The 20,569-nt window shown below is 44.0% G+C and overlaps 1 protein-coding gene across 1 annotated transcript; it reads left to right on the top strand.

Annotated features, from left to right (window-relative positions):
• Nucleotides 1-13,647: 13,647 nt before the first annotated feature.
• On the top strand, nucleotides 13,648-15,066 carry LOC127309012 (uncharacterized). Its single transcript, XM_051339985.2, has 2 exons — nucleotides 13,648-13,986; nucleotides 14,205-15,066. Exons 1-2 carry the CDS (start codon nucleotides 13,905-13,907, stop codon nucleotides 14,774-14,776), a joined length of 654 nt encoding a protein of 217 aa, XP_051195945.1. The 5' UTR covers nucleotides 13,648-13,904; the 3' UTR covers nucleotides 14,777-15,066.
• Nucleotides 15,067-20,569: the final 5,503 nt, after the last annotated feature.

The following is a 20,569-nucleotide window of genomic DNA, read 5'->3' as shown; positions in this document are numbered from 1 at the left end:
GGAGAGACACCACTAGTGAACTGTGGACCCCGGTCCATTCTTTTACATCTGAAATACAACCTACTGCAATCATTGTTCTCTGCTGTTCTTTGCAAACAAACATCGTTCTCCACACCATATGATTAATCCTTTGTTTTCAGCAAGCCGGTGAGATTGACAACCTCACTATTAAGTTGGGGCAAAGTATCTTGATTGTGTTGTGCAGGTTCCACGTTGGCGCCGGAATCCCTGGTGTTGCGCCGCACTACACTCCTTCACCAACAACCTTCACGTGGCCTTTACTCCTACTGGTTCGATAAACCTTGGTTTCTTACTGAGGAAAAACTTGCTGCTGTACGCATCACACCTTCCTCTTGGGGTTTCCAACGGACGAGTACTTTACCGTCACAAGGAAGCTACTTTCTGGCGCCGTTGCAATCCCTGTAGCACGCCAGCAGCTCTTTTTCTGGCGCCGTTGCCGGGGAGATCAAGACACGCTGCAAGGGGAGTCTCTCACATCCAATCTCTTTACTTTGTTTATTGTCTTGCTTTACTTTATTTTATTTTCTGTCTTGTTTGCTTTCTTTATACCAAAAACACAAAAAAAATTATTAGTTACTTGCATTTACTTTACTTAATTCAGTTTTGCTTAGTTTATTTTTATTGCTAAAATGAGTAATCCTGAAGTTGTAGTTCGTTCATTTAAGCAACAAGGGGGAGAAAGTTTTAAGGATGCTTGGTATAGAATTAGTGATGCTCATCATAGGTGCACTAAGAAACACTCCACTATTATCCTCCTTAGGAACTTTTATGTTGGTATCTCTAGCTGGAATAGGTATGTTCTTGATACTCTCGCGGGAGGTAATTTCCTAGGCACTCCTGCTTTAGAAGATAGTTGCATTATTGAGAGTCTAGTTGGAATACCACCTGTTAATGAAGCTAAAATTGAAATCTCTCTTGAAGATGTCATGAAAAAGTTGGAGTGCATAGAGAAAAATCTTCCAAGTATTGAGACTAAGTTGGGAATATTACTTGATAATACTGATAAACTTGATAAATCTCTAGGAGGAATTAATGAAAGAATTGCCGTCTTAGAAACTTGTGCTATCCATGATAATCAAACCCATAGGATTGGTGAACTTGAAGAAGCTATGGGAACCTTGGGTTCAACTTTTTCTTCTCTTAAGTTTAAGGAGAAAGCTTATGTGGGTAAGGAGCAAAAGTTCATGTATGTCTCTAAGGTGCCTAAGCCAAAGAACTATTATAAGCCTAAAAGTAATGAAAGAAGGAAATATTAAATATCAATTCCCTCTTAAGAAAGGTATGGAACACTTCCCTAGAAAGAGAATGAAGTTGCCTTTTGATTCTATTATTAGAACAAATTATGATGTTGATGCTTTTTCTCTTGATGTTACTTGATTTACACTTTCTGCGCCTAGCTGAAAAGCGTTAAAGAAAAGCGCTTATGGGAGACAACCCATTATTTTATTTCTGCAATTTTGTTTTATATTTGTGTCTTGGAAGTTGTTACTACTGTAGCAACATCTCCTTATCTTTACTTTATTGCATTGTTGTACCAAGTAAAGTCTTTGATAGTAGGGTTGATGCTAGATTTGGATTACTGCGCAGAAACAGATTTCTTCCTGTCACGAATTTGAGTAGCCCCTTCTGTAGGTAACTCAGAAAAATCTGCCAATTTACGTGAATGATCCTCAGATATGTACGCAACTTTCATTAAATTTGAGCTTCTTCATATGAGCCTGTTAAGTACCTCGGAAAAATTCATCTTTACGGACTATTCTGTTTTGACAGATTCTGCCTTTTATTTCACATTGCCTCTTTTGCTATGTTGGATGGATTTCTTTGTTCCATTAACTTTCAGTAGCTTTGTGCAATGTCCAGAAGTGTTAAGAATGATTATGTCACCTCTGAACATGTGAATTTTTGATTATGCACTAACCCTCTAATGAGATTGTTTTGAGTTTGGTGTGGAGGAAGTTTTCAAGGGTCAAGAGAGGAGGATGATATAATACGATCAAGAAGAGTGAAAAGTCTAAGCTTAGGGATGCCCCCGTGGTTCATCCCTGCATATTTCAAGAAGACTCAAGCATCTAAGCTTGGGGATGCCCAAGGCATGGGCATCCCCTTCTTCATCAACAACTTATCAGGTCACCTCTAGTGAAACTATATTTTTATTCCGTCACATCTTATGTGCTTTATTTGGAGCGTCTGTGTGCTTTTATTTTTTGTTTTTGTTTGAATAAATTCGGATCCTAGCATTCATTGTGTGGGAGAGAGACACGCTCCGCTGTTGCATATGAACACAGGTGTTCTTAGCTTTACTTTTAATGTTCATGGCGAAGATTGAAACTGCTTCGTTCATTGCTATTTGGTTGGAAACAGAAAATGCTTCATGTGGTAATTGGTATATTATCTTGAATAACTTGATACTTGGCAATTGTTGTGCTCAAATAGATCATGTTTAAGCTCTTGCATCATGTAGTTTGAACCTATTAGTGGAGAATTACTGTACAGCTTGTTGAAATTTGGTTTGCATGATTGGTCTCTCTAAAATCTAGATATTTTCTGGTTAAGGTGTTTGAACAACAAGGAAGACAGTGTAGAGTCTTATAATGCTTGCAATATATTCTTATGTAAGTTTTGCTGTACCGGTTCATACTTGTGTTTGCTTCAAACAACCTTGCTAGCCAAAGCCTTGTACTGAGAGGGAATGCTTCTCGTGCATCCAAAACCTTGAGCCAAAAACGATGCCATTTGTGTCCACCATACCTACCTACTACATGGTATTTCTCTGCCATTCCAAAGTAAATTGCTTGAGTGCTACCTTTAAAATTTCATTCCTTGTCTTTGCAATATATAGCTCATGGGAAAATAGCTTAGAAACTATTGTGGTAAAGAATATGTCGCTTATGTATCTTATTTCTTATAAGTTGCTTGTTGAGCGGTAACCATGTTTCTGGGGACGCCATCAACTTTTGTTGAATATCATGTGAGTTGCTATGCATGTTCGTCTTGTCTGAAGTAAGGGTGATTTGCCATGAGTTGTATGGTTTGAGTATGCATATTGTTAGAGAAGAACATTGGGCCGCTAACCAAAGCCATGTATCATGGTGGAAGTTTCAGTTTGGACATTAATCCTCAATCTCTTATGAGAATATTACCTGTTGTTGAATGCTTAAGCATTAAAAGAGGAGTCCATTATCTGTTTTCTATGTTGTCCCGGTATGGATGTCCTCAAGTTGAGATCTATCAAAAACGAGAAATCAAATGCGATCTATCTCCTTGGACCTTTGTACAGGTGACATAGAGGTACCCCTTTGTGACACTTGGTTGAAACATATGTAATGCAATGAGAATCCATGGAAATCCAAGCTAATTAGGACAAGGTGCGAGCACTGTTGGTATTCGATGCATGAGGCTTGCAACTTATAGGATGTATTATGCATAACACATATGAATTATTACTACCGTTGACAAAATTGTTTCCATGTTTTCAAAATAAAAGCTCTAGCACAAAAATAGTAATCCATGCTTCCCTCTACGAAGGGCCTTTCTTTTACTTTATGTTGAGTCAGTTTACCTACTTCTTTCCATCTTAGAAGCAAACACTTGTGTCAACTGTGTGCATTGATTCTTACATACTTGCTTATTTGCACTCATCATATTACTTTGTGTTGACAATTATCCATGAGATATACATGTTGAAGTTGAAAGCAACTGCTGAAACTTATATCTTCCTTTGTGTTGCTTCAAAACCTTCTATTAAGAATTTATTGCTTTATGAGTTAACTCTTATGCAAGACTTATTGATGCTTGTCTTGAAAGTACTATTCATGAAAAGTCTTTGCTATATGATTCAGTTGTTTAGTCATTATCTTTACCATTGCTTTGAATCACTTCATTCATCTCATATGCTTTACAATAGTATTGATCAAGATTATGATAGTAGCATGTCACTTCAGAAATTATCCTTGTTATCGTTTACCTACTCGAGGGCGAGTAGGAACTAAGCTTGGGGATGCTTGATACGTCTCAAACGTATCTATAATTTCTTATGTTCCATGCTAGTTTTATGACAATACTCACATGTTTTATATACACTTTATATCATTTTTATGCATTTTCCGGTACTAACCTATTAACAAGATGCCGAAGCGCCAGTTCCTGTTTTCTGCTGTTTTTGGTTTCAGAAATCCTACACAGAAAATATTCTCGGAATTGGACGAAACAAATGCCCAGGGTCTTATTTTTCCACGGAGCTTCCAGAAGACCGAAGAGGATACGAAGTGGGGCCACGAGGGGCCGACACCACAAGGCGGCGCGGCCAAGGTGGGGCCCGCGCCGCCCTATGGTGTGGGGCCCCCGTGCCTCCTCCGACTCTGCCCTTCCGCCTACTTATACTCTCCATCGCGAAAACCCTAGTACCGAGAGCCACGATACGAGAAAAGTTACGGAGACGCCGTCGCCGCCAATCCCATCTCGGGGGATTCAGGAGATCACCTCCGGCACCCTGCCGGAGAGGGGAATCATCACCGGAGGACTCTACATCATCATGCCCGCCTCCGGATTGATGCGTGAGTAGTTCATCCTTGGACTATGGGTCCATAGCAGTAGCTAGATGGTTGTCTTCTCCTCTTGTGCTATCATGTTTAGATCTTGTGAGCTGCCTATCATGATCAAGATCATCTATTTGTAATACTACATGTTGTGTTTGGTGGGATCCGATGAATATGGAATACTATGTCAAGTTGATTATTGATCTATCATATATGTGTTGTTTATGATCTTGCATGCTCTCCGTTGCTAGTAGAGGCTCTGGCCAAGTTGATACTTGTAACTCCAAGAGGGAGTATTTATGCTCGATAGTGGGTTCATGCCTCCATTGAATGCAGGACGTGTGACAGAAAGTTCTAAGGTTGTGGATGTGCTTTGTTGCCACTAGTGATAAAACATCGATGCTTATTCAAAGGATATGAGTGTTGATTACATTACGCACCATACTTAATGCAATTGTCTGTTGTTTGCAACTTAATGTTTGGAAGGGGTGCGGATGCTAACCCGAAGGTGGACTTTTTAGGCATAGATGCATGTTGGATAGCGGTCTATGTTCTTTGTCGTAATGCCCTAAGTAAATCTCATATTAGTCATCATGATATGTATGTGCATTGTTATGCCCTCTCTATTTGTCAATTGCCCAACTGTAATTTGTTCACCCAACATGCTATTTATCTTATTGGAGAGACACCACTAGTGAACTGTGGACCCCGGTCCATTCTTTTACATCTGAAATACAACCTACTGCAATCATTGTTCTCTGCTGTTCTTTGCAAACAAACATCATTCTCCACACCATACGATTAATCCTTTGTGTTCAGCAAGCCGGTGAGATTGACAACCTCACTGTTAAGTTGGGGCAAAGTATCTTGATTGTGTTGTGCAGGTTCCACGTTGGCGCCGGAATCCCTGGTGTTGCGCCGCACTACACTCCTTCACCAACAACCTTCACGTGGCCTTCATCTCCTACTGGTTCGATAAACCTTGGTTTCTTACTGAGGGAAAACTTGCTGCTGTACGCATCACACCTTCCTCTTGGGGTTCCCAACGGATGAGTACTTTACCGTCACAAGGAAGCTACTTTCTGGCGCCGTTGCAATCCCTGTAGCACGCCAGCAATCCTTCAAAGACCATGTGATCTCTTGCTACGACCATTGCATGTATCTCGGAACGGCTGGTATGACGACATTCACTTCCATGGAGCGCCGATGTAAGCTCTGTCGGTCCGTCGGCTCGGCCACAGAGACCACACAGCACATGTCCAGATCTTGATATACATTCCGGCCCAGAGGCGCGCGAGGCGCTGCATTGTTATTATTACCATCGTCCGCCTGATGGACTCATTCCTGCTGCTGTGGCCAGTTTGCAGGAGCTTGAACCGGTTATGCATTTGCTCCGATAAGAGGAGGTGGAGGTGGTAATCCACCAAGGCCTTCCTTCATCAACCGCTGGGTCCAAGAGCAGTTCCGGGTTGTGTGGTTTGCCGGCTTACTCGGGTGAGGAGTGTGAAACCTGCACGGCTGATTCATCGCTGACTCCATGGTATACTTGGGCTGATCGTGCCAGTGCTTCTTTTCCCCCCACTGTTTCTTCAGGCCACCCCACGGCTGACCTCCGGTTTTCTGTCTTTGGCTTCCGCCGGCTTCTGGGTTATCTTGCACCGCTGCCACTTGCTGCATGCCGTATCTTCTATCAGGAAAATCTTCTCTCCTCTTGTGGTGGCTGTTGTTGTTCCAGAAATCTTGGCGTGGCGGGTATCTCGGCAGTGGGTCTACCGCAATTGCCGGCTGCATCGGATCACCCAGTGCATAACTGTCCGCTACCTTGCTCATCTCGGCCAGAGTGGTTGGCATGTTTCTCTGCAGCCTTTGCCACAACGGTGAGCCTTTCCGACATCCATTGCAGAACCAACTGATGGCTTGAGCTTCTATCACTCCTTCACATGAGTTTCTTGTTGCACTCCACCGGGTTAGATATTCCCGGTCGGTTTCGTTCTCGCGCTGCTGGCACATGGCGAGCTGTTGCGGACGATTCGGCCTCTTGTACGTGCTGCTGAAGTTACTGACAAAGGCTTCTTCAAAATCTAGCCACCCATTTATACTTCCTCTGGGCAAGTTGTTCAACCAGATGTGTGCCGGTCCCACCAATACTGACGGTATGAATATAACCGCCCAACGGCGATTTCCTCCTCCGGCTACATATACTGCCGTGATGTAATCAGCGAGCCAATCTTCCGGCTTAGTGCTACCGTCATAAGTCCTCGTGTCCCGGGGCAATTGAAAGTTACACACCGGAGGCTCCTCCCTCATGATCCGGGGGCCGAAACATGGCGGACCCGGAGGACCTTCAGCTTCGATCATCTCGGACAGGTAGACTCTGTCCAACCTGTGCCGCACATCTTGCGCCAGCAGAAATCTTTCTCCCACACGATCTCCTAGAGGGTTTCTGTGATAACCGGCTCTATCGAATTCTGAGTCACCATCATCATAACGGCTTGGTAATGCATCACTGGCTCTCGGGTATCTCGGTGGTGGCCTTTCTCCACCGGCATTTGCCGCTCTTGCCGGGCGATAATTTTGCCCGGCTTCACCGTCTCCGGCATAACCATTTCCGGCATTGCCGTGGCGTCCCCCATGGCTTCTTCTGTCGGCATTGTTCAGCCTGGGTTTTTGTTTTCCGACTAAGACCGGATCATACACCGTCATATGTTCGGTGTTAATACCTTTTTCCCTTCTTCTGTCGGGATGGGGGGACGATGCCTGCCCATGCGATTTTTCTCCGGCATCCCTAGCCGAATGAACGACTTGGGATGCACCGGCACCTTGCTTGCTCCGGGCAGCCTCTGCAGTTTGTTTAGTAGCCATAGCAAGTAATTCTTTAACCCGGGCTTGCTGTTTTACCAGAGCATCACCCGACAGAGATTCTAGTGCCTCTATTGCGGCTTGAGCAGCCCTAAGAGTTTTATCCGGAGTGCTATACTTCGGCTTCTCTGCCGGCGAAAGGGATGCTGACATAGATTTACCGGAATGAACTTCCCGGCGCAAGTCCTTATCTAAGTTACGACCTCTAAGCCGGGTAGCAGCTACTCTAGCAGGATCTGCGCTAACAGAAGCAAAGCCATGGGCTGCATTGTACTCACGTAGGGTGATGTTGAGCTCCTGCTGGGCACGAGCGATCTCGGTGGCTCCGGTAAGAAGCATATGGCGCTGCGCCTCAAGCTCGGCCTGGGTCAATACCGCATCGGCATTGGGCGCGACAGGCGTTGACAGCACGTCCATGGCGGCTTGAAGCGGAGTTGCTGCCGGAGGCACGTTGGAGATGCCGGCGATGTTCTCATCTCGCTCTAGCGCGGGCTTGGCCGGGCGCGAGGACTTGGTGGGGGCGTTGTTGCCACCGGTTGCTGCTTTGTCGGCATCTCCCGCGCCAGCCATCATCACCTCGACGTTGCCAGCGGTGCGATCGGTACGCGACCCGGCTGCGCGCGACATTGGTGGATCCGGTGCCACCAGCCCCACTGAAGGGTACCGGCGTGCCGGCACAGTGCCGACGTAGACCCGGTGCAAGCTGCGAGCCCCACGGTGGGCACCAACTATCGTCGTGGTGAACTAACAGATGCCATGGGTAGGCTTATGTTGGGGCCAAATATACACCGAGGGATCCTGAGGAGGGGAGGATGGAGATGAAACTCAAGCAAACGCACACGGGACACATGATCTACCCAGGTTCGGGGCCCTCGTGAGGAGGTAAGACCCCTACTCCTGCATGTCTGTAGTATATGAACTCAACAAGGAGCTACAATGGTGTTCTTCAGCTCTTGGCCAAAGGTTGAAGATGAAGCTATAGGGAGAAAACCCTAAGAGAGCTAGCAGGAACCCTTGGGATCGTAATGTAACCTCCCGTGCAAGGGAGCTGCCCCTCTCCTTATATAGTGGAGAGGAGGCTTACAAGAGAAAGAACCAAGGAGGGAATCTATGCCTACATCAGCCACCTTTATATAGTAGCCTTGGCTCAGGCCGTGATGTCCTCGCCTGCGTCCCTTGTCTGGTGACCCGAATTGGTCGGCCTACGGCTGCTCCTTCGTCAGCAACGTGCTTTTGCCTCAGGGCTTCGTCATAAAGCTGATCTTGCTTATCTCACCAATGTCCCGTAGAGGGCGACCGGATCTTTAACCAGCACCGGACCGTTGGTCCTATGGCGGATCCATAACAATTTTACCCGGAGTAAACCGGAGCTTCGCCTGTTATGCTCTTTGAGAATTTGGCTTAACTTAGACTCGTTCGGCATAGTCATGCCGGTATCTCCTGCTCCAGGATACCTATCCCGGTATACCGGACCATACGTACCAGGCAACCTTTAAACCGGTTGCCCTTATCTTTAATGATTGATGGGCTTGTCCGGATTACCTTGTAAACCGGTTTCTGGCCATCTCACTTAGGCACATTTGCCATACTCTTGACCTACCGGGGGTCATCCCCCCGACACTTCTTGACCTCATTTTTGTCCCCCATTGTTGAATCTCTTGAGCTTGCTTCCTCATTCTCCCGCCCATGATTCTTGCACCCTCATGAGGGAAAAGAGAAAGGGGATCTAGATCTACAATTCTACCAATCCATATCCCCTCTTAGTGAGGGATTCCATTGGATCTAGATCTTGGAGAAATTTGGTGTTCTCCTCCTTTGTTCTTCCTCTCTTATTCCCCCATAGCTTTTGTAGGTTTGGTGGAATTTGGGAGTGAAGGACTTGCCACTGCATTTGGTGCATTGGTTTCATTTCTCCACGGTGATACGTGGAAGTGAAAGTTTGTGGGCTAATTACTTACTCTTGGGTGCTTGTACCCGGAGCTTGTTCCTCTTGGGTTCTTGGAACCCTAGACGGCTTGGTGACTTGGTGGTGTCGCGGAGCTCAACCATTGTGGTGTAAAGCTCGCGGTCGATTACTTGGGAGCCTCCAATTAAGTTGTGGAGTTTACCCCAAGCTTGTCCCGGTTCGGTGACCACCCTCAAGGGTTCCCTAGTGGATCGTGGCATCTTGCATTGTGCAAGAGCGCGAGGAGATTACGGTGAGCCATTGTGGCATTTGGGGAGCACTGTGCCTCCGCACCGCTCCAAGGAGACTAGCTTCCTTTGGGAAGTGAATTTCGGCATACATCCTCGTCTCCGCGTTCCCTCGGTTATTCCTATACCCGAGCTCTTTACTTATGCCATTTATTTTGTGATAGCCGTCGTGCTTGAAGTTATATATCTTGCTATTACCTGGTTGCTTGTATTGCTTAGCAACATAGGTGAACCCTAGTATATATAGGTTTTGTGCTTGACAAATTAAACGCTAGTGTTATTCCACATTTGTTCAAGACAATATCGTAGAAGTTTTAAACCCCCTATTCACCCCCCTCCAGGCAACATCCGTGTCCTTTCAAGGAGCTAGTGCTAGAGTCAATGTTCCAGGATCACTTAGATGCACTTCACATTTTCACGGATGGATTCAAGGGAAATACAATGAGGGATGCCAGTAGAAGACATAGCCTGCTATAGTATTGTATTGTAATGCGTGTAACGTATTGTAGAGCTTGGGTACTAGGCCAAAATAAGTGAGATAATACTCACTAGTACTCACTAGTAGAAAACAGGGCTTTCGTCCGAAGCCCATGGGAGCTTTAGTCCCGGTCTAAATACAAACCGGGATTAATGGGCCGCATTAGTCCCGGTTCGAACGGCGCGGGCCACAAAACCCTCTAGTCCCGGTTCGTTTGGAACCTTTAGTCAATACCAACCGGGACTAAAGGGGTTGCAGCAGGCTGCCTCCGGGGCGAAAGCCTTTTGTCCCGGTCGGTATTAGCAACCGGGACTAAAGGTTTTCTATGTTTTTTTTGCTCCCCACGCACCCCACCCCACCCCCCCCCCCCCCGCCGGATCGCCTTTTTTAGATTTGTAAAATACAAAAGAAAATGAGAGAAAATTTAAAAAAAAAATCTTTTGAGATTCCTGTATGTTACGCAACCTACTATTAGGGGAAATTAACAAATTTGAATTTTGACTTTTTTTGCAAAAAAAGTTTATGAAAAGGTAAAATGGCATTATCTTTTGCATACGACATCAAGAAAAAATGTATAATATATCAAAATGATCGTGGGAAAAAGTTACATCCGGTTGCCATTTTTTTAGATTCTCAAAATTCCAAATGGAAATTTGAAAGCAGGAAGATTTTAGTTTTTGCTTGAAATTTAGGATTTTATATATTTTTTATTTTTCAAAAAAAATTAAATCCTACATAAAGATTACTATTTATTTAAAAATTTAATTTTTTAAAAAAATTAAAAATTATTAAACATTTATTGTCTATTTATTTATTCAAGATTATTATTACATCATTACTTTTATTTATTAAAAGAATTATTTGGATTTCAAACAATAAAGAAAAGTGTGACATCGTGACCAACATGTTAATAGGATTAATATGATACTAGTATCAATATCATGCGCGTGAAGCACTTGGAAAAAGCGGGAAGGGAAGGACTCGGAAGTTAAGCGTGCTAGTGCTGCAGTAGTGGGATGATGAGTGACCGAGCGGGAAGTTTGACCATGAGTAAGTAATTTGACTAGAGATTAAGTATCAGAGACTAAACTTGTCAAATAATTGAAATACTAGAAATTCTGAAAAAAATAGAAAGAAAGGGAGTGGAAAATAATTAGAAAAAAAATTGGATAAAAAAAATAGACGAAATAGCCTTTAGTACTGGTAGTCCGCAGCCCACGTGGAGGACCTTTTAGTCCCGGTTTGTATTTCAACCGGGACTAGGGGGCTTGAGTCCTGATTGCACAGTCCCGGTTACGTAACCGGTACTAAAGCCCCAAACAAACCGAGACTAAAGCTCCGTTTTCAACTAGTGACTATTATACTTTGTAACCGCGACTACTGTAATATAAGTTTCATTGATGAGAGCATTTTACATCATGTTTTATTTAATGTTTTGCATACGTAGACATAGGACTTTTAGTATTTTATTACCACGCACGCGCGCACCTATTTTGCTGATTTCACCAGGATCCCAAAAATAAAGAGGAGAAAAGTCAAACTAAGGAAAGTGACCAATGTTTGCCATAGATATGTTGATTGGGAGTAATGAAATCCCTCCATACAAAAAGCCACGCACCTGGGAGTCAAGGGGAAGAACCAATTTGCGCAACAAACTATCCAGTAGCTTTAACGCCACACCTGGCCGTACAATAGTCCCACGGGTTCGTCCTGTCAATCGGATCAGATTTCAGAGTCACAGAGAGGCTGCCATACATGACAGCACACATTGCCTACCTCTTGATTACAACTTGGACACTTACCGTTACCAATGCACCTACAACTCAGCTAAGACCACGACGTACAAACCAAACTTGCCATGAAATCTTAATACTTTCCTAAGCTAGTGAATCCAACTCACAGACTTCACATGATTAGGCAAGATTATTGCTAACAATCTCCCCCTAATCTTGACTTGTCATCTCCTCATACTTCTCTGGTCTTGACTACCAGCCCACACGGTCGCATCTACACGTGCAACGTACAAGACTTGACACACAGACAGTCTTCACATCGAACCAATTTAACTAGTCACTGTCCCACTACACGCCGAGCTTGATCTCCTCGCCAAGACACGGAGATGGCCATCTTGCCACCTTATCTTCGCGCACGTCGATCCTTGCTCCAGGGCAACTCCTCGAACGTGACACGCTTCAACTGCAACGGATCCTCACAGAGACGAGCACTTGGACACAACGACGACTCCCAGACTTGACGCCGACTTGATGTGCCAACTTGCACACCATGACTCCTTGACTCTCACCGCGGTTGACGATCTTGACGAGACTCTCATACCGCAACTCGGCACCACCTCTCCCATCAACGATCATCGACCTCCACCGACTTGCCGATGACGACACCCTGTCGTCTCCTCCATGTCGCACCGCTGAGCGACGATCGCCCGCCGTGTCGCTAACGATGGCGTGCCACCGTCTCCACCTGGTCGCTCTGCCGAGCAACGGTCGCCCGCCCCGAGGCGCTAGTAGGGTCGCTTCCCCGGGGCAAGCGTGGCCTCAAATCTTGAACCTCGCTCTGATACCAATTGTTAGAATTTGCCCACGGATCGATCACATGAAACTAGACAAACATACACGCAAGAAAATCTTATTGCCAAGGGCACGTGTCGTGCCCATATTTTTTTTCTTTATTGCTTCTCAATTTTCTGTTTTAAAACTCACGTCTTGCTCGTGTATAAATACCAAAGTTTTAAATAGCCGGCTATAGCCTGGCTATAACCCGGCTATAGCCTTTTGGAACCTCAGGCTAAATGAGAAAAACCGCTAATAGCCATCAATAGCCTCATTTAGCCCCTAATTAGCCTCTAATTTAGCCGCTAAATCTGCTGTTTTCTGAATTTCTCTTCTCTTCTCCTTTTTATCTCTTGTTTTCTTAATTTGTGTTCCATATAATTCGATAAAAGTTGTGAGTTGAATAGCTGAATACATGTTTGACTTGAATAGTTGAATGAGTTGTAACTTGAATCGTGTTTTAGTCATAGTTTTCCTCTTTTTTTTGCTAAGATATGACTGAAATGTTTCATATTTTTGAAAAAACGCTAAATAGATTAGCCCGCTATAGCCCGGCTATAGCTTTTCTTAGCCTCTAAAAACGTTGCGGCTAAATGAAATAGCCGCCTATTTTAAACTATGATAAATACACGGCCAACAACCGACCTAAGGTAAACCTAAACCTACTCGTACACAGCTTCCTAGCACTACACGGACAGCACACATAGCCAACCTCTTGATTACAACTTGGACACTTATTGTTACCAATGCACCTACAACTCAGCTAAGACCACGACGTACAAACCAAACTTGCCATGAAATCTTAATACTTTCCTAAGCTAGTGAATCCAACTCAGACTCCACATGATTAGGCAAGGTTATTGCTAACAGGGGCGTACCTACATTCACCTAGCAGGGTGCACAGGACACCGGTAGAATTTGCATCTCCATGGTTATAGTCTAAGCATGTAGAGTGACCCCCCTGTGGCAAAACTACTTGTTACAATTGATCAAACCTGGTACACCGGTGTCATCCCCAATATAAGGAACGCATATGGTTCTCCTCTGCCTGCTTCATCCACCTCCATTTCTCCTCTCAACTCATCAACCTTCATACTTGGGAGTTGAGCAATTGATCAAACCTGGTACACCGGTGTCATCCCCAATATAAGGAATTAACGCATATGGTTCTCCTCTGCCTGCTTCATCCACCTCCATTTCTCCTCTCAACTCATCAACCTTCATACTTGGGAGTTGAGAGGTGATCACCAGATGGGTATACTGGTGATTACGGTAGACCTGCAATGCTGCCGCTGCAGGACGAAGATCAAGAATGTCCTGGAGTGCCTCCGAGGTACGTAAAACCAGCTGGGAAATGGTATCTTGGAGCCGGGAAATTATTCTAGATTTATTATTGTTGGTGGAGCACTTCATATTATACAGTTTTTTTTATTCATGGAAGATCGTGCGAGGAATCATTTTTTCGATTAAGTAGTGTACGAGGAATCATGCAGTTACGGATTAATAAATAAATCGTTTTTAATTACGTGTTTGTTTGTGTGTGTGTGGCAGAGGATTACTGCATCGAGAAGATTGAGTTCGAGGACAAGGCCAACAAGGTGATCGTCCGCGGGAAGTTCGACGCGGAGAAGCTCTGCAAGAAGATCTGGTGCAAGGCCTGCAACGCCGTCAAGGCGATCATCATCGTCGACGTATGGCCGCCGCCACCGCAAAAAACATGCCCGACTAAGCAGCCAAAAACATGCCCAACCAAAACACGCCCCCCAGACCCGGAGCCGCCGAAACAAACATACAAGTTCATGCCATACCCGTACCCGGTGCCGTACCCTATCCCTATGCAGTGCAGCTGGAACTGCCCTCCGCAGCAGTGTCGCTGCTGCCCCGCCACCAAGCCACCCCCGCTGCCGCCGGAGCCGAAGCCCAGCGAGTGCTCGCAGTCGCATCACCACGGCGGCTGCGGTTGCGGCTGCGGCTGCAAACCTGCAACACCGGCGCCATGCTACTGCTCAAACCAGGGAGGCTGCAGCTGCAGAAATTACTCTAACTGGCCGCCGCCTACCTGGTGGCCGCCGCAGCAACCCTTCTTCCCGCCGCCATGGTCGACCGATTGCTTTGATCTATGATTACTACTATGAACACCGCGCGCGATTGCTTTGGATTGCATTGACATGCTGCTACGTTAGCTACCATACCATACGTGCCTCCAAAATCGAAATTTGTAATGCGAGGCTCAATAAGCTAGTCCGGCCGGTGTTACTTGTGTATGTACTATACGTGCAATGTGTACGTCCACAAGTTGTGCTGCTCAATATACGAGCAGGAATATGTGTAACTAATCATGCTGTGCGGGAATATGTACATGTAACTAATCCTGTTTATTTGTGAACGTAATCCAATTGATCTGTTGAATTCATTGTGCATGTTAATTGTAGCTACGCTGCTATTAGCTTTTTTTAGTATATAGTGAAACAAAAGAAATTGAGCATGTGCTACACATGTAAACAGAAAAATGAGATTATACCAACCATTTTGACACCCAACTAAACTAGGTCCCGAGCCCTCTTATCATGAGTCAACATCAGTGGCATACAATTTTGATCCAAGATAAATGGATAGACCGTGTAGGTCACTGCCCAACAATGACACAGAGAGTCACAAAGCATCACAAACACAACAGGACGTCTAATCAGATAGGTCGGCATAGGGTGGTTATGGTGCTATATGGACAATCCTTTTCTTGAATTTTCTCGGCTAGCTACATAGTGGTGCACAGTCTTGAGAGAGACATATGAAAAGAGTCCATATCATGGAATTTCACACTGTTCACTCTTGCACGCAGACATATAAATTTATAGTAAACGAATTCATCATTCCAATATTAAATAAGTCACGGGCAAATAATTATACATCTCTAACTATGTTTTGTTTTCTAAAGTCCATTATTTCTGCAGAAAAAAAAAACCATTAGTGATTCGGTGTAAGGCTGCACTTTGGAAGTTTTGGAATTGAGGACTTGTTCCTTGTTTGGTGGTCCTAGCTATGGGACAGATTCCTGTCTTTGGCAGAGGGCATGTTCCTGGCTATGGGGTTTCCGTCGGATTTGGACTAGCTACCAACTCCAGCGAGCGACTCTCCCTTGTACTAAACGCTGAATTTTGATGCGTGGCCCAAATCGAATATATAGTGGCTTTTAACGTGAGAGCTATATTGATTACAGGAAATTGCACAAAGACACAAACCTTTAAGGCTAGGGTAACACAAAACCACAAGTCTAGGGGCTTTTAACCGGTACGCACAACTCTATGGCTAAATAGTACAAACAGAAAACACATAATCTCTATGGTTATGGAGTTAATAAGAAGTATGACATGTGGGCCCAATATTCCAGTGACTCTAGCAAAGGCTCTGTCATGGGCATACCTTTCGGGTACCCATTGTTACCATACCCGGCTCGACCCAATATAGAGAAGGCCCAAGAAGGCAACCCGAAGAAGTAGTCGACTAGGACTCTTGTAAAACCCTAGATTGGTTGTATATATAAAGCCAAACAGGGCACCCATATAGAAAAAAGGGGAAGATAGACAAGATAGACAACATAGTTCCGCCTAGGGCGGCCCCCTGTAAACATACTTGTGATCATATACTAGATTGCTAGCAGCACGTAGGGATCCTCCACCGAGGGGACCCGAAGCTGGGTATATCGTCTACCCAATCTCGCTCCCGGAATCTCCATCGTCACTCTTTCCCGAAACCCAAGTCTACAATCTGTAGGCATGGGCGAGGTGATCCCTCGTCAATTGGCTCCGTCTGTGGGAAACGCGATGACTGGATTTCGTTATCCGGGCGGGATCCATTGAGTTCGTCATCAACAATCGCCAAGATCTCATCTGGCCGGTTCATCGCCAACTTGCGGCAGTGGTCAATCGGAAAAAGGCGCGTACGCAAGAGCTGGTGCGCTTCTCGGAAAAATCAAGGTCACGGACAACCGAAGCTGTACCCGACAGTACGCGTCGCCTCAAGCAGCATGTCGCGTGCGACGTCAAGGATGCAAGCAACCAGATGTCTTAACAATTTCCACGAATAAGGAAAAAGATCAAGTCCGGAGGAAGAGCACAATTCGGTTTTGTTTTCCTCAATTACTACTTCACGCCGATAAACACAGCTAAGTTTTTAGCTCATCTACTACTAGTTTTCTCTCGTTAAAAGAAAAAAGAAATTGTCAGCCATACGTCTCGTGATATAACTAGTCTACTTTGTACTAGCAACACTGGTCTTTTTCGCTATTTGTGCATGTACTCGCCACGCCCATCGCCGATTCATCGACACGGAACCACCGTAGATCGGACACTTTCGCAGATTTGCAGTCATGGACTCATCCTGTTCGGACATACCGTCACGATTTCGTCATCCGACAAAGAGATCATCATGTGCTATATTTCCAATTAATTACTATTCGTAAAATTTATTTGGCCAAATATTTTTTTGGCTTGTGCTGTTATTTGCGCGCAGATTTCCGCATTCCAATACAACTTCAGATCGGAACAAGCTGCGATTACTTCGCCGCGTGCAGTCGCATGCGCGGGGCTCGCCCGCCGCGAACTCGACAGCGCGCACTAGCTTCGCTCGGGAGCTCGCCCGCCGTGAACCCGATAACGCGCACTCGCCTCGCCCGGGGGCTCGCCCGTCACGAACTCGACGATTTTCTCCTCCATGCCGACTACTTCCACTGTGTCGAATATTTCGGCTAAACGCCGCACGGCTCCGCTGCATCGGCTGCGTCCACTTCGTCGACTCCGTTTGCCGGACGACCTACTTCAACGTCGACTCCGCCGCATCCAATAATAAAGCTAAGTGTCCCTCTTTCAAGAGTTAATTATTTATTTACTTTCGCCACACCCGACACTCGGGGCTGCGCCATTACATCGTTACCGTAAACACACTCGATTATCCGGGTACTGCGAAGTAAAACTCATCAGTAACCCGTTCTTTCTGCGCATTATTTCATTCATATAGGCAATGACCTAATTGATATAGCATTCAAGTACCTGGCTATCAAATGCATAAACACGTCTTTTTCCTCGTTAGAATATTTCAACAATAATTTTTCTTGGATGTTAATCTTTTATTGTAATTCATCTACGTAAAAAAAATCTCCTACAAGAGAATTTATTGGTTACGATAGGCATAACCATTTATTTTGACTGCAATTATGATATTGGAAGAAGTTGTGTACTTATGCGATGAGGCCAAGCGCTACTATATTGGACAGAAATCAAGTTATTAGTAAATTTATTTTCTATGGTTATCATACTGACCCGATGCACTTCCGGGCTAGAGAATTCATTTTCTATGGGTATGACTAGATTTATTTTCTATGGTTATTTAATATTGATCCGATGCACTTCCGGTGGATTCATCTATATGGTTGTTATCGGTTTTATCGTAAATAATACTGACCCGAGGCACTTCCAGGTCAGTGGATTTATCTTTTATGGTTATCAGGGGATTTAACTTTTATGGTTATCAATGGATTTATCCTTCATGGTTATATAAATACTGATCCGATGCACTTCCGGGTCAGTGGATTCATCTTCTGTGGTCCTCAGTGGATTCATCTTCTATGGTTATCTAGTACTGGCTCGACGCATTTCCGGATCCATGGATTCATCTTGTACATAATAACTACCCGATGCAATTTCGGCTTAGTGGACTCATTTTGTAGGGTTATCAACATATTTTATCTTTAATGGCTTCATCTTTAATGGTGTCAGTGGGTTCGTTTTATATGGTTATCAATGGATTTAATCTTCAATGGTTTAGTCTTTAGTGGATTCATCTTTGAATGCTTCATCTTGAATGGCTGGATTCATCTTCGAATGATGCATCTTTCCCGTGTGCCAAGAACACAAGGGAAATTAGGGAAAACACACAGCGGGATAGTTTGTTTCCCGGGAAAAGGTACACTGGGAGGCCGAGTCGGGAAGAGTACAATCTCCGTGTGTCAAAAACAAAGCACACGGAACTATATACTCCCTCTGTCCCGAATTAGATTTCACAGATTTGTCCAGATTTGTATGTATTTATACACTAAAACACGTTTTCATATATACGTATCTAGATAAATCTGCGACAAGTAATTCTGGACATGGCGAGTATATTTACATATCTTTACTATTAAGGTGAAACCCGTGGTGGTGTCACACCTCATATGGTGTCACACTTCTCACTAATTACATGTCGAATGCCACCGGACAACACTAAAAAAAACTCTCTCATCTAATATGCAAGGAAACGCGCCACAGTTTGTTACAGCACCAAAATTTACAAGAGTTAAGCAGACGGGATAAGTGCATCGTCCAACATGACTCCCTCTCCGCAACAAACAAAGTGAACTTCAGATATACCGTGCCAACACCACGAACAAAAGCATGTAACCCATTCTCCATCAAGACGGAAGAATTTCGGATGATCTGGTAAGAAGTGAACATAGAGATGTCAGAACACACATGAATATTAGCACCCGTATCAATCCACCAACATGGAGATTGAAATACCGAAAAACAGTAAAGAGATTACCATACACATCAGTATTACAAGCGGTCACAACGTTGACATTCTTCGTCTTTTTCTTGCGGTCTGCACGTTCTGGGCAGTCCATAGAAAAATGGCCAACCTCTCCACAGATAAATCAGCTTAGATCAGCTTTATTGATCTTCTTCTTCTTGACGGTTGTAGTCTTTACAGGCTTATTGAAAGCGGGCTTGTTATTCCCTTTGTTCTTGTTGTAGGGTTTCTTCTGCATCATGTTGGCGCTAGACTGACCCTCTCCTTTCCCATCAATCACGTGCTTGCAAGCGATATAGAATGTGCGTTACCTGAGCGGGCCCTGAGTATATCTATCCGTTACACGGATTGACAAATCCCACTCTTCATACATACCACCCAACAAGTACTTTCTAAGATACCCAAAGATACCTTTATGATCACCGAATTACGAAGTGACGTTTGACACCTTCAAAGTATTCTTTGGGTACTAGGGAGTAGCATAATCTCATGGTCTAAGGATTGGTATATTTGACATTTGGAAAGCTACGGCAATTAAACATTGACACGATCGTATTGCTTTGCTTAGTTAGGTCTTGTCCATCATGTCATTCTCCTAATGACATGATCCCGTTGTTAATTGACAACACATGTTTATGGTTAGGAAACCTTAACCATCATTAACCAACAGACTAGTCTAGTAGAGGCTTACTAGGGACACGGTGTTGTCTACAAATCACACAATTATTAATGTTTCCGCTCAATATAATTTTAGCATGGAGTATAAAAATTTATCATGAATAAGGAAATATGATAATAACTATATTATTATTGCCTCTAGAACATATTTCCAACAAAAAACACATCCGTAAAATTAAGACTTGAAAAAGCTTGAAAGAATCTTATCTTTGTTAAATATAGTTTACGATGCATATGGTGAGTACCAAGTAGGGGTTACACAACCACTGTATACACCGTAGGCTGAATCGTTGGCTTCGCCAGCCTCCAAGGTCCTGCAAAAATCCACAAAAATAATCTTAGTATTTAAGAATTTTAATTAACGTAATTTAATTTCGAATTTATTAGTAACATATTTAATTAATTAATTTTGAAGTTGTAAGTATATCGCGTTAAATTTGTGTCTGTGAATATCTTTTTAAATTTTTATCATGTGAATTTGTTTGAATATCTGTCTATATTTTATAATATCTATAATCTATATCTATAATCTATAATCTCTAATCTATAATCTATATCTATATCTATATCTATACCTAATAATAAAGTACGAAGTGTTTCCCTGGTTTGGTCCGTCACAATATTTTCGTCCCTCGCTGTGAACGCCTTGGTCTGTCCCACGATTCATCGTATCG

This window comes from Lolium perenne, chromosome 6, assembly GCF_019359855.2.
Source record: "Lolium perenne isolate Kyuss_39 chromosome 6, Kyuss_2.0, whole genome shotgun sequence".
NCBI classification, from domain to species: domain Eukaryota; kingdom Viridiplantae; phylum Streptophyta; class Magnoliopsida; order Poales; family Poaceae; genus Lolium; species Lolium perenne.
Note: the sequence above shows the minus strand (reverse complement) of the source record. Positions and strands in the feature narration are given on the sequence as shown.

Bases quoted from the DNA above. Each gene is read 5' to 3' on its own strand.
- LOC127309012 (XM_051339985.2), top strand. From the start codon at position 13,905: ATGGGTATACTGGTGATTACGGTAGACCTGCAATGCTGCCGCTGCAGG. The intron at 13,987-14,204 runs GTACGTAAAACC...TGTGTGTGGCAG, and splicing joins TGTCCTGGAGTGCCTCCGAG to AGGATTACTGCATCGAGAAG.